Source organism: Cryptomeria japonica, chromosome 10 (assembly GCF_030272615.1).
Source record: "Cryptomeria japonica chromosome 10, Sugi_1.0, whole genome shotgun sequence".
Lineage (NCBI taxonomy): Eukaryota > Viridiplantae > Streptophyta > Pinopsida > Cupressales > Cupressaceae > Cryptomeria > Cryptomeria japonica.
In genome coordinates, this window is record NC_081414.1 from 268,692,490 (window position 1) to 268,708,414 (window position 15,925).

At 38.4% G+C, this 15,925-nt stretch overlaps 1 protein-coding gene across 1 annotated transcript in view; it reads right to left on the reverse strand.

Annotated features, from left to right (window-relative positions):
* The window catches only part of LOC131039153 (uncharacterized), a 56,570-nt gene extending 49,268 nt beyond the window's left edge, over positions 1–7,302 (reverse strand). Inside the window, exons 1-2 of the mRNA XM_057971821.2 lie at positions 7,073–7,302; positions 6,922–6,989 (exon numbers count right to left, since the gene is read on the reverse strand). Coding sequence (XP_057827804.2) covers positions 6,922–6,989; positions 7,073–7,164 — 160 coding nt within the window. The 5' untranslated portion in view covers positions 7,165–7,302. The remainder of the gene's footprint in view (positions 1–6,921; positions 6,990–7,072) is intronic.
* Between the last annotated feature and the right edge of the window lie 8,623 nt (positions 7,303–15,925).

The following is a 15,925-nucleotide window of genomic DNA, read 5'->3' on the forward strand; positions in this document are numbered from 1 at the left end:
CTCCACTTGCTCAACTCATGAAGTATGAATTTCGATCCACTTACTCAACTCATAAAGTAAGAATTTCGCTCCACTTGCTCAACTCATGAAGTGGGAATTTCGCTCCACTTGCTCAACTCATCAAGTATGAATTTCGCTCCACTTGCTCAACTCATGAAGTAGGAATTTCGCTCCAAGAAGGCAAGTCATGAAGTTCGCTCCAAGATGGCAAGTCATGAAGTTGTAAATTCGCTCCAAGGAGACAACTCATGAAGTTGGAAAATTTCGCTCCAAAAGGTGAACTCATGAAGTAAGTGTTCTCAAATCCTTCACTTCATTCCTTTATTGCCAACCTTGTTTATGAAAGCTTGAAAGTGAAATTCACTCCAATCTCCTCATTCATGAAGTTTGCTCCAAATCCTTCAAACATGAAGTTCGCTCCAAAAGTCTCACTCATGAAGTTCGCTCCAGGGCGGCAAGTCATGAAGTTCGTTTTGTGCTCCAATCCTCTCAAGCATGAAGTTCGCTCAAACCCTGAGTTCATGAAGGTGAAATTCACTTCTGAGGCTTTGAAGATGAAGTTAGCTCCTAAGGTTAAGCTCATGAAGCGGATTTCAAACCAAGACCAAACTCCCCTTTGCTCATTTTCACTTAAGCTCTCAACTTCAATACCCGATAACTTGCTCAACATGAGATCTTAGAGTGAGTCTTCACTCTATGGGAGAAGTGTAACAAATTCACTACACAAGGAATGTTCATGAAGTGAAGTTCTTTCCTTTAAGAGGAGCACTTGAAGTTACCTTCAAATTGGCAAACCTTCCTGACTCATGGTTGAACTCTTGATATCTGGACCTTGCAAACTTACTTACGTCACACTCATGCAAGACTATCTACCTGACTCTTAACTTCTTAACAACCTAGATCTCTCTAATGCAAAGGCTAATAGCTAAGACTCAACACAACTAACAACTAAGCAAAGACGACTAACCTAGAAAGCGAAAAAGTGGGGTCCCCATTTGTGATGGGGCGATGTGTGAATACCTCACAACAGGTCCCCATTTGCAATGGGACAATGTGTGAAATAGGTCACAACAAGATCAAATATTGAAGTTTTGATTCTCTCGTCACAAATCCAATTCCTCATTTATCCCATACAATCATATGTCGTGGCAATCAGTTACTCCTAGTTAGCCGTACTTATAAGAAGGAAGATCAATTCATAATGAGCTTGAAGAAATATATCAGATCAAATATACTGATCAGACTCACAGCCTCAAATCCTATATTCTAGGAGTTAGAATCTATATCAAAACTTTCTTGGGATACTATGCAGAGATTATGTTTTATTAGAAGGCAGAGATGATAAGGATTATGAGAAGCGAATTAAATAAAATATTATGTCCAAGACAAAATCAAAGCATATATAAAAGATTATAGACAACTTTGGGTAATGCTGGTTGACTTCTTAAGCATCCAGATTGCAACGACAAAAATTGAACAATGAAAACGTGAAGACAACGCTTTGATTAATGACTTTATTAGACAATGATTCACATAAAGGAAATGTTCCATCTGTATGTTAATGGAAAAAAGTCAATGATTAAGATGAAGCAATTGTATTCAGAGGTAATTGTATTGAAGCGGATGTACGAAGCAGCGACTTCGTAACATCGACAAGATTGTTAAAACAAAAACTACAAAGGAAATGTTATGACAGTGATTAAGGAGTTTTGGTTGGTCACATATTGGCATACAAACCACGTGTTTATACAAAGGAACAGCGATTAAAAGAAATTGTGTTGAAAAACAATGGTGATCATTTATTAAGTGAAGGACACAAATTTAAACAAGGTTGTATGAAGGATACAAAAGGGAGATTCAAATCATTGTTTGAGGCAAGAATTAAAAAGTATGAAGTATACAAAGAATAAAATATATACTACAAGTGAAAAGAATAAGTAGATGCTGTGTGAGAAATAATATTATATGAGATCTACATATAAGACAAGAAGTTCATACAGAATAGAGGAAAGGTATGTGTATTAAAAAGACTATTGAGCATAGGCACCAAGGACATGGATGAAAAGTAAGATTGCAGATTTATGGAAGATTGTATGAACAGATTATATAAGGAGATAGTGAAGAATTTTATGACAGACTTATGAGAATATTGTAAGAAGTTCTATAGAAGATTTGTAAGGAGATGATAATCAGTTTATGGGAGGTTTATGATCAGCATAAATCAAAGAAAGCTATTGAGATAAGTTCTATCTTCCAAACTATTCTTAGAATTTTAAGTTAAATGTTATAATGAAATGTATTCAGATTTGATTAAATTATATTTATTAATATATTACAACTCTCATCTAAGTTAGAATTATTGTCTCGGATATAAAATATGGTAAATCCCAAAAGGGCACATTATAGGTTTGCAAACCCTAGTTTAGGAATTAACCTTGAATTGAATAATGTAAATACTGAAGTAAATGCTAGGAGATGTGCCTCGGATCTACAATGGCTGATGAAAAGATTGATGATGCAATGCTCTTTAGATTAGATCACAAATTTTGAATGTAATAACATGACAAGCACACTAACATGAAAGACCTAATCAAACACACATGCTTGCATGAAGATTGATGTAACTTTGCTCCATTATGCTTGAAAGGATGAAATGCTGCCTTAAAAGCCTAAAAATGCTTATGATGACTGCTTGACAGATGCACGAATGATAGGGTATGTGTATTATGGAGTCTTAGATCTCAAATGAATTGATAAGATGTCTTTATATAGGATTCCCTAGGTTCAATAACTGATTAGGCCGACCTCCAACGGTCACATTGAGGCACAAGGACCAAAATCCATTGGGGAGGGGGAGTGTCAACCCACATTTCAAATGGGTTCTGATTAAGGGGGACCAAGGTGCCATGGCGCGTTGGTCTAGACAAGGGCGCCACCTCCAAAAGTAGGACAAGCAACCAATAAATTAAGGGAGACATTGCCATGGAATGGAGTCCACCTAGCCATGTAAGCAAGTGACATCAAATCCGGAGTAAAATGGGGCCAAAACAAGCCTAGGGGGAATGAGGATAGGACAGGCTAAAGTAGAAGCACAAATATGAGGTGTGAATTGTAAGATGAAATATTTCTATAAGGGTCATCTTAGTTGGTATTTAGAAACTCCCTTTTATGTCTTTCGTCTTTAGTTAGTTTTAGGAAGTTTCCTTTTTGTCTTTCGATTCGTTTTCGATCATTTCTTTTATAGAAACATTGCTTGTACTCTCTATTTAAGAAGCTTTCATCTCCTTTTGTAAATATCAAGTAACGAATTATCATTTCATGATATCAAAGTGGGTTAAGTATTTTGACAAATTTAAAAAAGAAAATCATGGGTTACCTAGAATTTATTTCCAGAAATGTTTTTGAATCAATTTTTTATGTAAAAATCATGGGTGCAATTCAAAGGGTTTCTTCTTTGAATTCACAAAGGGTTTGAAATCACAAGTCTTGTTGCAGTCTGAACGCAAGGGCTTTGTTTTTAGTTGATGATCGTGGCTCGTTTTCTTGGCTCGTGGTTCATGTGAAAGAAGGCGTTTTGTTTCAAATCGTGCAAAGAGTCTGAACGTCGATGTCGAGTTTTCCTCCTATGCATGCAACCGCAATACGAGTTGAGGGTTTTTTAGCCGCATTTCTAAACATCATCAACACCGAGATCTCAACAGTTTTTTATCACATGACTTCTGCTATCATTTCCAAGATGGTGTGTTTTATCATCTGCAATGGGTTGTTTTATTTGCCACGGTTGTGACCTATTTTCCATGTAGCGTGTTTTTTGTTTTACTGTGAAATGAAGGGCTTTGGTCGCAGTGCAAGGATTTTTGTGTTTTCTAGGTGTTTTGCACGACTTTTTGAAAAATCATAGGTTCTTTCTTTGCTGGAGGGGTTTTTAATTTTAATCCACAAAAAATCATGGAGGGTTTTGGCCAATTTTCTCTTCAAAAATTGTGGCTTTTTTGTTCTTTTTTGTGCGATTTTTTCACATAAAAATCATCGGTTTTCTGTTTTCCATGGCTACGGTATCAGCATGCAAAGATTTTATTTTTTTTGGAGATTTTTTGAACAAAAAACGTGGTGTGCTCTCTTTCTTTGCGACAACTGTGATGGTGTTTTTTCTATGTGAAGGGTTTTTTATACCACACGAAGGGCTTCTGGCCATGTCTTTGTTGCTGCACAAAGTCTCTTGTTCTACAGCGCCTAGGGATTTGTGCCAACAGGGTTTGACGATTTTTCCACAAATTTGTAGTTTCTTGCAGCTTGTTTTGGGTCGCACCTAGGGTTTCTAGGGCAAACGGTGTTCTTCAAGAAAAAAATTGACATTTTTTTTTACAAAATCATGGGTTTTGCTTTTTTTGCCAATTTTTGGCAAAATTGTGAAGTTTTTTGAGAAACTAGTTTCGGATTCCATATAGCAGGAGGGATGGCTCCGTTACCCAACATCATGTTGGAAGGATGGTTTTCATTTATTAGTCATATGAAGAAGTTTTGCAGAAAAGGAGGGTCTCACCAGCGAGCTCATGTCGCAAAGCATTAAGAAGAGAAGGTGGCAGCCTTCTTTTCATTCATGACCAAATGACCTGCAGATTATATCAAGTCTTTTGTAGGGTGGTTAGTAGAATGACATTAAGGGAGGGTATTAAAATAATATATTAAGATTTCTATAATGGTCATCTTAGTTGGTATTTAGAAACTTCCTTTTATGTCTTTCGTCTTTAATTAGTTTTAGGAAGTTTCCTTTCTGTCTTTCGTTTTTTATCGTTTCTTTTATAGGAACGTCACTTGTACTCTCTATTTAAGGAGATTTCATCTCCTTTTGTAAATATCAATAACGAATTATTATTTCAACTTGGTCAGCCAAAAGGCAAACAAAAGGACCATATTAGCCCAAACAAAACCAAAGGAACGAAAGTGAAAATGGGACATGCAAAGGAATCAGAACTATAGATAAGAACATAGTTACTTCAGTTGAACAAGAACTTAGATAGGGAAAGAAATTTTCTAATCAAGAATATTCATTCTCATGCAAACCAGCATCAGTAATAAACTATAAATCACACTGTATACAAAGAGATTAGTCTCATCAACCAAATTTCTATATTAATGGTAATGCCATAATTAGAAATTGGGAGATGTATCCGATAATTCCATCTTCACAATCAGATATATAAATTACCAAACAAGTATATATCTATTTATTGTTAACCGACTATGAACAAATTAATGATTTTGAAAAACATGTTGTATAAAATATTAAAATTATTATTAAAAAAATAAAAATCAAAGGAAATAGAAAGTGTCAAAGAACAGATTTCCAAGTTAAAAGAAATGCCACTGCTATATCAACAGCTGTAACACAAACAATCTCATAAGAGAGAATCTTGTGATTTTCATTATAGAATATTTACTCAAGATGACCCATCGCATTTCGTTTTCAGGGGACTGAATTTGGACTTGATGTTTTGAGTTCTTGATCAAATACAGCTATGGAACAGACATTCAAGGGAGCAATATCCTTCATGTTCTCTTTAAAAATTTCTGTACTAGCGGCAATAAAAAGAATAAAAGTAAAGCATGAGAAATTTTTCCTCTGTCAAACACATAATACTGCTCTAGAAAACTGTAAATTGCTGAATACTTTATGTGTACATTTACAGGGTACAGGTTTTTGTTACAATTCAACATAATGGATTCTCAAACAATGGAACTTCAACAGCAGTAGTGAGATTATGTTATGTGCAAAACGACATTTGTTGTGTCCAATAGTAAGGAAAACTGATAAAATCTTCCAGAGTAATCCTTGGTAATTCAACTATGCAGGTTCGCTCTCGAAGTATTGGACTACAAGATTTGATTTACAACTGTCTGGACATAGGCGATGGTTTATCCATTGTAAATTTTCAATGTCTAAATGGTTCATATTCAAGCATCAGTCCAGATGTCTGTTAAGCTAAACTGGGCGTTTTACCTGGTGCAGCCTAATGCACCCCAAACACACTAGGTGCATTTGCCCTAGTTTGGGGTAGACCTCAGTAAAAAATCATTAAGAAAACTAAAAATGTCAGACAAAAAGTAAACACTTGTTTCATAAAAAACTCTAATATATATTATTTTTGACATTAAGTTAAAGTCAACTATTATGGTGGAAGTGTATTTCAAGTTTCAACTGATATTGTCAAGATTTACAGAGGATTTTGAGTTTCACTCAAAGAATTTTGAGTTGTACCACTGTGGGCAGAACGATTCCATGGAATATATTAAGGCATTAATTTACATAATATGATACGATATATCTGATTTACTAAGCTTCATAATGCTCATATGTTTCAAATTTCAAGATTGGTGTTTAATTTTTTAAATTATAGCATACCCAAGTTTTGGTAGCATAACCCGAAACTTAAGCCATAGTAACACTTCCCTAATCCACACGATTTGTGGAAAACAGAAAAAATTTGAAGCTGGCCCAAATTGTAGAAATCAAAATCATGATTCAAAGGCTCTTACTCCACGTATAGATACCGTGATTTGGTGGTGCATTTGTGAGATTAGGTGTAATCACCAGTTTTGAACTAGTGTATCCAAATAAACATTAACGGCCCTGAGCCTCACCAACTCAAAATTATATGCCCTAGTATCAGTTAACCCTAAATCGATATATTGGAGAGCATTACTCTTAACCAGCGTGATCTCCAATTTGCTGTTCCCCACAACCGTCCCAGCTTACCAAAAACCCACTAAAAATGATGTATGTTCTCAACTGATTGGATTTGTTTGCTATAATCGAGTTTCATATTCTCCACAATTAAAACAGCCTTGTGTAATCTACATTAGCAATACAGTACAATGTACAGTAAGAAGTAAAGCAGGAAATTTTAAAAACAACCGTACTGGAAGCAGACTCCAAACACAGGAGTCGAAGAACGTGGGAGCCATAGGCAAAAGTTCGTGTCTCGTAGCTGCATATGCAAAGATAAAAATATTAGAGAGGAATGAAGCCTGATATTGCATTAAAATAATAACAATTGAAGGTCGAGGTGACCTTTGATTTACAAAGAAGGCTTCGTCCAGCCATACGCAGTCGTCCTCGTCATCTTCTTCTTGGCCTTGTATGGTTGGTCTTTCTATTTCCATTTCTTCAATCAACGTGAGGCTAAAACGTAACACCGTCTTCTGCAGCTGAATGTATTTTCCAATTTTGACAATGGCCGGAGCAGCTTTATCACTCTTAGTGAGGTCTCAGCGGGGCTCTACAATGGTGCTTTTGATATAGCACATAGAACTCTCAAATTGTATGCTGGATTTCAAAAAAAAAATTGATTTTCTTTGTATACGATTTAATTGTTTATAATTAAGGATCCGTTTTTTGGATACTAACATGCACCTGTGGAAATCGTTTTATGTGGAAAGGTCAAAAAGTGGTCATTTAAAAGTGTCGTCTTATACATAAACACTTTTGTGTCAATAGTAGACAACTCATAATATCCAATATTAGTCCAATAGTAATGGACAAATGCCTCAGTAGTTATGCACAAATGTCCTAGTAGTGGTGCACAAATGGGCCAGTAGTGGTGCACAAATGAGCTAATAAAGGGCTCCTTTACAATCTACTACCGGGGGGTTGGATTGACAAAAAGGTGTCCACTATTGGAATTATGTCCACTATTGGTACCCTTCCCCTACCTCGTCTCAGGAATTTTTAAGTTGAAAGCTTTCCATTAAATCTAAGTAGGTGGTCTCTTAAATTTTTGTGATGAAGGGCATCCATAAAATACTTGGAAGACTTGCAATGTTTAGAGTCATTAAATAATTTTCATACATTTCTGAATTGATATTAAAAACTAGAAATGGCATTTTGGTATGTGATGGGTACACCAAAGAGGTGTAGAAGATGAATTAGGAAAAAATTTGGTCTCTTTTTTCATACATTATAAGTAAATAACATTAAGAGCACCAAATACATGTAAACTAAAGAGAGCGCCAAACACGTAAACTAAAGAGATGAATTGAAATAATGTTGAACAAGCTAACATATTGCAAACTATAAGCATTAACAAGTCTTACAAATAAAATAACTATCCATAAAGAGATTGTTGATTTATAGTTAATGTCATCATTAAGACAGTCAGTAGATTAATCATAAATGTAAATCAAAACCATTTTAAAATGATATCAAGAAAGTTATTATGAAGTATAAATAAGAAACTTGAACATAAAGTTCTACTTCCCTTAAGAAGCTCCCTATGCCATTGCAGTCTTCCTTGTCCTCCTCCTCTTCACGACCCCAACGCTCCGAGATTGACAAAACAAGGTTTGGGGAGATTGATGGAGAGTGGAATGTGGATTGCTCACATTTACATAACAACATAAAGATGTGTGGATAAGGATTCTGACATGGTGAGGGTGATATGATAATAGATTATGCACTCAAGAGGGCAACATGATGGATGCAATGATTTATGTATATGCAACCAAAAGGGCAGCATAAGTTTACGATGAAAAATGGATCCTTTGATAAAAGATAAGGGCTCAATTTATAGAGTTTGAGGCTTAGAAATGGACGGTTAAGATAAAAAGTGGGATGAAGGTCTCAGATTGAAAGGGAATGTGGTCCCATATTGGAAGGCCTAGCCTTGTGACAAGTGTCACAAGGAGAAATGGGGGGCAAGGGTAAGTTTGCTCACACATGTGTGAGCACATCTTGGGAAGAACAATTGTCCTAGGTAAAAAAGAGAAAGATGTGCTCACACGTGTGAGCAACCTTGGGAAGTCCAACGATCCTAGGTAAAATGGGAAGGTGTGCTCACACATGTGTAAGAAACCTTAGGAAGTCCAAAGAGTTGACAAGTGGAACACTTGTGGAAAGGAGTAGGAACTATGAAAAGGGGGGATATGACATATATGCCATAAGGGGAAAGTGTAGGGTGGCTCCATGAGGAGGAGCAATTATCATGCATGTGTGAGCACCCCTTGGTCAAAGATGATGTGGATGGCTGAGATAACATGGGTAGGTGTGTAGTATTTTAAATTAGAATAAATACTAACATAGATTAGGATTTGGGTTAATTAGGATAATGGGGGATTAAGATGTGGGTTTGTAGGAATTACAGAATTAGCTTAATTAATAATAAATTAATTTGGTTAAGTAGGATTAGGGATAAATCTTGGAATATTCCCCTAAGTCATAATTTGTTTATTGAAATAAATCAATCTTTGGAAGAAATGGAAATGGGTTATTAATTAAATATAATTTAATTAATTTAAAGGTAATAAGCATATAAAATGATCAATTAAATTAATCATCTGGTAAAGGGATAATTAATTAAATATTGATTTTAAAAATAGATCATTCCTTGGAGATGGCGTGTGTGAGTGTAGCAGGAGCCAAGCTAGGGCATTTGTGCCCTAGCCCGTGAGTGGGTGTGTTGGTCGTGCACAAGGGGGAGGGATGTTTTTAGTTATGCAGGGAGGGGAAACGATTGGTGCAGGTTTGTTTGGGGTTGGTGGCGACTCAAAGGTGGGGGTTGAGTGGGGGGTGTGGTGGCACGGGTGTTTGCAGCTGCGTTGTGTGGTCTTTGCGGGGAGAGGTGGGGTTTAGCTCAGGATCTAGTCTTGGGGGATTTTGAGTGGAGAGTGTAGCGGGGTTTTTAGGGGAGTTGGGATTTCTCTTCCTCTTTTTCTTGTTGGGTGGGTTTTGAGGCTGGGCGGGATGGCTAGTTCTCAAGAGGAAGCCTCGGGGGCTTCTCCCGGCCTGTATTTTCGAGCAGTCGTGGGTTTGCATTCTTTGAATCATGGGGTTAAGACTTTTGATAATAATCTCTTTACTCCTGACTCGGGGACTGCTGGTGCTGGTGTGTCCAATGGATCCCGGATTTTGAAGTTTAACGGTTGTCTTGAGAGATGCAAAGAGAGGCCGGAATTGGTAATTCCATTAGAGATGATTACCGAGGATGTGGAATATTTTTCAAAGCATTCGCTTTACTGCAAATTTTGGGGGATGAGGGTTTCTCTGCAGTTTATGGAGAATTGGGCTCAAAGGATTTGGACGTCAGAAGGGGAAATGGAGATTTTGCTGCTGGCAAACAAGTACTTCATGGTTACATTCAATTGCATGGGGGATCACAATAGGGTCTTTGAAGGAGGCTCGTATTTTAATAACCAAGTGGGGTTGTTCATCAAACCTTGGCATGCGGGGTTTAACCCTTCAGAGGAGCTCCCGAATAGGGTCCCAATGTGGGTTCATTTACCGTGTTTTCTGATGAAATGTTGCCAAGAGGATGTGTTGTGGATGCTCACTTCATTGCTTGGGAAGCTGGTTGGATCTTCAACGCAAACCTTGGAGAGAAAGGTAATGACTTTCACTCGTATATGTGTTGAAATTGATCCTAGTAAGCCTTTGCCAGATGCTATAGATATGTGTGTGGGTTCTTATTCTTGGGTCCATCAGTTGGATTATGAGAATTTACCATTTCGGTGTCGTATGTATCATGAGAATGGTCATTTGCAGTGCAAGTGCCCTAGGTATAAATCGATTGTGCGTCAACCTCAACAGCCTTCTCGTAACCTAGATGGGGTTGATAAAGGAAAAGTTGCCATGTCTAATGAGGTGGTAGGTGTTGATGGTTTTGTCCCAGTTAAGACAAAGAATAGGAATCAGGGACAAAAGAGGTCTTTGCATGAGAGACAGGAGGAGGATACCTTTAACAGATTTGAAGCCTTGGATGACCTTAGCCAGCAGGAGGTGAATTTGGGGTTAATTCCTTTGGATCAAAGTGCATCAGGGTTGGTTCCTGATAGTGTGAATTGGGATTCTACCAGGTTGGGAGTCAGCAAATGGAGATGGATCAGCTAGTAGTGGCTCAGTTGGGACCCATTTATGGTGCTAAAGTGAAGTTGGCTAGGGGGATGTTTCTCCTGCAACACAGAAATTGGAATCTGTTGGGGTCAAAAGTAATAAGATCTCCTTACATCTGGGTCTTCATCAGAAAGACATTAAAAAGTGAGCAACGAAGAAGATTTTGAAGGTTGGCAGAAAGAAGGACTTGGATAAGATCAAATTGATGGGGGAGAATCTAGCTGAATCAGGGTCAGTAAAGACTCTGGATTCTCATTTTTCCAATCCCCTGAAATGATTGTGCTATCATGGAATGTGAGGGGCTTGAACAGTGGCCCTAGACAAAAAGTTGTTTGGGAGTTGATAAGGAGTCATTCTCCTGATGTCCTTTTCTTGTAGGAAACTAAATTATATGTGGAAAGTATGTTGGGTCTGGTGCTGAAGCTATGGGGGAGAGGTGAGTGTCAATGTATTGGGGCATTTGGCTCCTCTGGAGGGGTGGCCTATCTTTGGAACCCCTCGAGGATTCATCCTATATGGTGGGTTGCTTCCAGATCTTCTTTATCTGGGGTTGCTTCTAGTCTTGAGACTAGGGAATATATCTTGTTTACTAACATTTATGCCCCCACTGATCTTCAGAGCAAGCAAAATTTGTGGTCTCATATTTCTTTTGTGTGAGGGTTGTTCCCTTTTCATCTGTGGTCTTGGAGTTGAGTGAGAAGAAGGGTGGTGTTATGCGATTGGAACCTTCTTCCTTCCTTCTTCGGGATAATATATCAACATTACATCTTGTTGACATTAAGCCTGGTAATGGTCTATTCACTTGGAACAACAGGAGGGTAGGGAAGTATTGGATTGCGGAGAGTCTGGATCGCTTTCTGGTTTCTAGTTTTTGGGTTGGTGGGGGGTGGTCCACATGCTCTGAGATTTTAGATTGGAGAGGTTCGGACCACTGGCCCATAAAGTTTGTGTCTTCTTTTGCTCGAGTCGCTCGCGCTATTTCAATCAAATTCTAGCTTTTTTTTTTACAGGATCCTTCTTTGCAAGATCATGTTGCAGAGTGGTGGAGGAAAGGGAGGCCAACCTTTGGCACTGTTATGTACACTTTTGCCAAGCAACTGCAATTTGTTAAGTTTCGGCTTAAACAGTGGAATCGTCAATGTTTCGAGAATATTTTTCATGCTAAGATAGCTACTCAATTAGAGTTGAATGGCATTACCAGATAAATAAGAGAGCATGGTTTGTTAGAAGCCCTGCATAGGGAGGAAGATAGGGCAATCAAGGCTTTAGAGGAGTGGGAGCTTAGGGAGGAAATCTACTGGAAACAGAGAGCTCGTATCGATTTGCTTCAAGCGGGGGATAAGAATACTGTGTTCTTCTTCAATTCAGTGAAAGCAAGAAGACATGGCAATTCTATTTTTATTCTGGTTAATGATAGAGGTGAGTAGTGTTTATCCTTGCAGGAGATTTCTAGGGAGTCTTTGCAGTATTTTCGGTCCCTTTTTAGTGAGGATACTCAGGGGGAATCGGAAGGGAGAATCAGGTTCTTGCTTGTATTCCTTCTCTAGCTACTAGGGAGATGAATGAGCAGCTTATGGGTCCTATTTTGTTGGAAGAACTTGAGAGGATTGTTTTTCACATGATAAGGGGAAAGCTCTTGGGCCGGATGGGTTTCGGTTGAGTTCTATCAAGATTTTTGGGATATTATCAAATTGGACTTATTGGAGGTGGTCCAAGAGTCCCAGAGGAATAAACAGATGCTTTAGGCTTTGAATGTGACTTTCATTGCACCCATCCCCAAGTGTGATGGGGCTAACTAGTTAGGCCAATTCCATCTTATCTCTCTTTGTAATGCGATTTATAAGATCATTTCTAAGTTGATAGCGGAAAGGTTCAAGAATTGGCTTGGGGGTGTCATTTATGAGGAGCAGAGTGGGTTCGTGGAGGGTCACCAAATCCTGGATGGCGTGGTCATTACTATTGAGACCATTCATTCTATGGCAGCCTCCAAGGAAAAAGTTATGTTTATCAAGATGGATATGGCAAAAGCTTATGATAGAGTCTATTGGTCCTTTCTCCAGAAGATTCTTAGGGTTTTTTTCTTTGCTAATGAATGGATCTAATGGGTAATGAGTTGTGTTTCGTCTACCTCTTTCTATGTGCTAATTAATGGAGCTCATACTGAGTTGTTTGGTGCATCTAGGGGTCTTCGCCATGGAGACCCTCTCTCCCCATACTTATTCATTCTTTTGGTTGAGGGTCTGGGGAGGTTGATTAAGAATAATGTGGGTCTGGGTATTATTCAAGGTTGGAGTTGGGATAATGACATGCCTCCTTAGTTCCATTTGCAGTTTGTAGATGAAATGACCCTGATGGGTCTAGCTCGAATCAGAGAAGCTATAAATCTGCGTAAAGTCTTGGATGTTTATCTTGCTGCTTCGGGCCAGTTGATCAATGAGGATAAATCTTCCATCCTCTTCTTCAACACACCTAGAACTATTTAGAGGAGGATTGGTCATATCTTGAGATTCCAGGTCAGTTCTCTTCCCTTGACTTACCTGGGTATTCCTATCTCTACTGTTAATCCTTTCAGGGACTCGTGGCAGGGTATCCTGGATAAATTTTGCATGAAGGTTGAACATTGGACACACATATGGTTATCCTTTGCTGGGTGGGTTCAATTGATCCGGTTGGTGGTTCAGGCTCTTCCGATTTATCGATGTATGCTCCAAGTGGACCCAAAGTGGTTTGTGAAGGGATTGTATTCTCTGGAAAGGAAATTCTTATGGGCAGGCAACTTGTCCTCCTATAAATGGTGTCTTGTCAATTGGGACTTGGTTTGTAGTCTGAAACAGTCAGGTGGGTTTGGCTTAAGGCAGTCTACTTTATTTGGGGAGGCTTTGGCAGCTAAATTGTATTGGAGGTGGTGTGTTGAACAGGATCGAGGTTGGGCTAGGATTTTGTCTTACAAGTATATGCAGAGGATCTCGAAGGAGGAAATCCCAAGATATCCGCTTGCGGGAAAAGGTTCGGCAATTTGGAGTACTCTCAAGAAAGGAGCTGCACTTATAAAGGAAATACTTTTTTGGATATGTAAGAGGGGGGAAGAGGTTCTTTTTTGGTTTGACTCTTGGGATGGATACCACCCCATCATTGATCAGTTTCCTAACCTTGGGAGTCTTTGCCAGAGGTTCCTGGAGGCAGGGTGGTCTAGAGTGAATGACTTTAAAGTTGTTTATAGGTGGGGGAAATTGGAGATGGAGCGGTGGAAGGTTCCTAATGAATGGTCGATTGTTGGTATGGATGAAGATTGTGTTGAGTTGCATGGTATTTTGCCGAGTAGACACTGTAGTTCTCTTAAGGACAGGGATAGACTTGCTTGGTCCCCAAATCCTAAGGGCGTTTTTACTATGGCCAGTGGGTACCAGGAACTGTTGTCCTGTAGATTGGAGGGGAGGGAGGTGCACTGGTAAAAATATGTGTGGAATAATTTCTCTTGGCTGAAGTGTAATTGTTTTGCTTGGGCTTTGACTTTGAATATATGTCTAACATGGGACAATATTCGCAAGTGTGGGTTCCTTGGGCCTTCCATCTGTGTTTTCTGTGGTAATGGGGAGGAGGATTCTTCACACCTGTTATTCAGATGCCCTTTCTTGCTACTAATCTGGCAATACTGATGGGGGGTGTGGAAGCACCCTTGTGTTCATGCGGATTCTTTGGTGGAGTTTTGGAGCAGTTTGGGTAGGCCTCCTATTTTGTTCTCTTTTCTCCAGATTGTCTGGTATATTGGGCCCATTTTCATACTTTGGCAGATCTGGCTAGAGAGAAATAGGAGGATCTTTAGGGAGGTTAGACTGTTAGTTCAACAAGTGTGGAATAAAATCATTGGAATGATCCGGGAGACACTGGAAGCTAAATGTGAGGTGAATTTTCCTCTAGATAGAGGAGAGGTTGATTTTGTGAGTAGGTTGGGTTTGCAGGAGATGTCTCCTGTCTCAGCTTGTGTTTGGAGAGGTAGATGTGCTATGAAGAAGGTTCAAAGGGTGGGAAGGTGGATGCCCCCTCAGGATGAGTCCATTAAGATTAACACCGATGACTCCTCTAGGGGTAATCTGGGTCCTGCTAGGTTTGGTTGTGTTGGTAGGGATAGTATGGGGGATGTGGTTTTCTTCTTTTCAGTGCATAAAGGGCAGCAGTCTAATAATTTTATGGAGGGATTAGCAATTTTCTATGCCCTGGAGCGTGCATTTGAGTTGGGGTGGCGGAAGGTTATCTGCGAATCAGATTCACAGATTATTGTTAACCTGTTGATTGAGCAGAAGGTGAGTGGGATTAATTGGCAGCTGGGAGGGATTGTTCACCAGATTTTATAAATTAGTGTTGTGATGGAGAAGGTGTCTTTCATCCACATTCCTCGTGAATGGAATAGAGCAGCTAATTGTTTAGATAAGTGGGCCTTAGAACATAGTGATGATTGGAAAGTTGAGGGTTGAGAGCATCTCTCCCTGAATTACTGTCAGGACTTGCATAAGATCTTTCCTAAGGATATGGATAGTTATGAGGCTAGTTGATCTTTGGTTGGGCTTGTGGTTCTTTTTTTGGTCTTTGAGGCTCTGGTTTTCTTATGTAATTCTTGATTCTGATTATCAATAAAGTTTTTACCCCTTTATTCAAAAATAAATAAAAATATTGATTTAATCAATTTTATGTGTATACAATTAACATGAAATCATTAACATAAAAATATGATCAATGTCCAATGGATCACTAGATTAGAGGCAATTCTATAGAAATTCATTGTTTCAAATACTTTATAAACTGTGGCAAAGTCTGAGAATATAAAATATTTGTTTATACTTGATAATACATGGTTGGTAAGTTTTAAAAGATAGTTACTTTGAAATGAACTTCATGAAAAGAATAATAATTAACTTAATATATGTAAATTTGTTTTTAACATCATGAATGACAAATGTTTACTTGAAATTTGTATAAAGTATTCAAAATTTATATTATTCAAGTGAAAATGAAAAATGGGCTATAGAAATATTACTCACATAA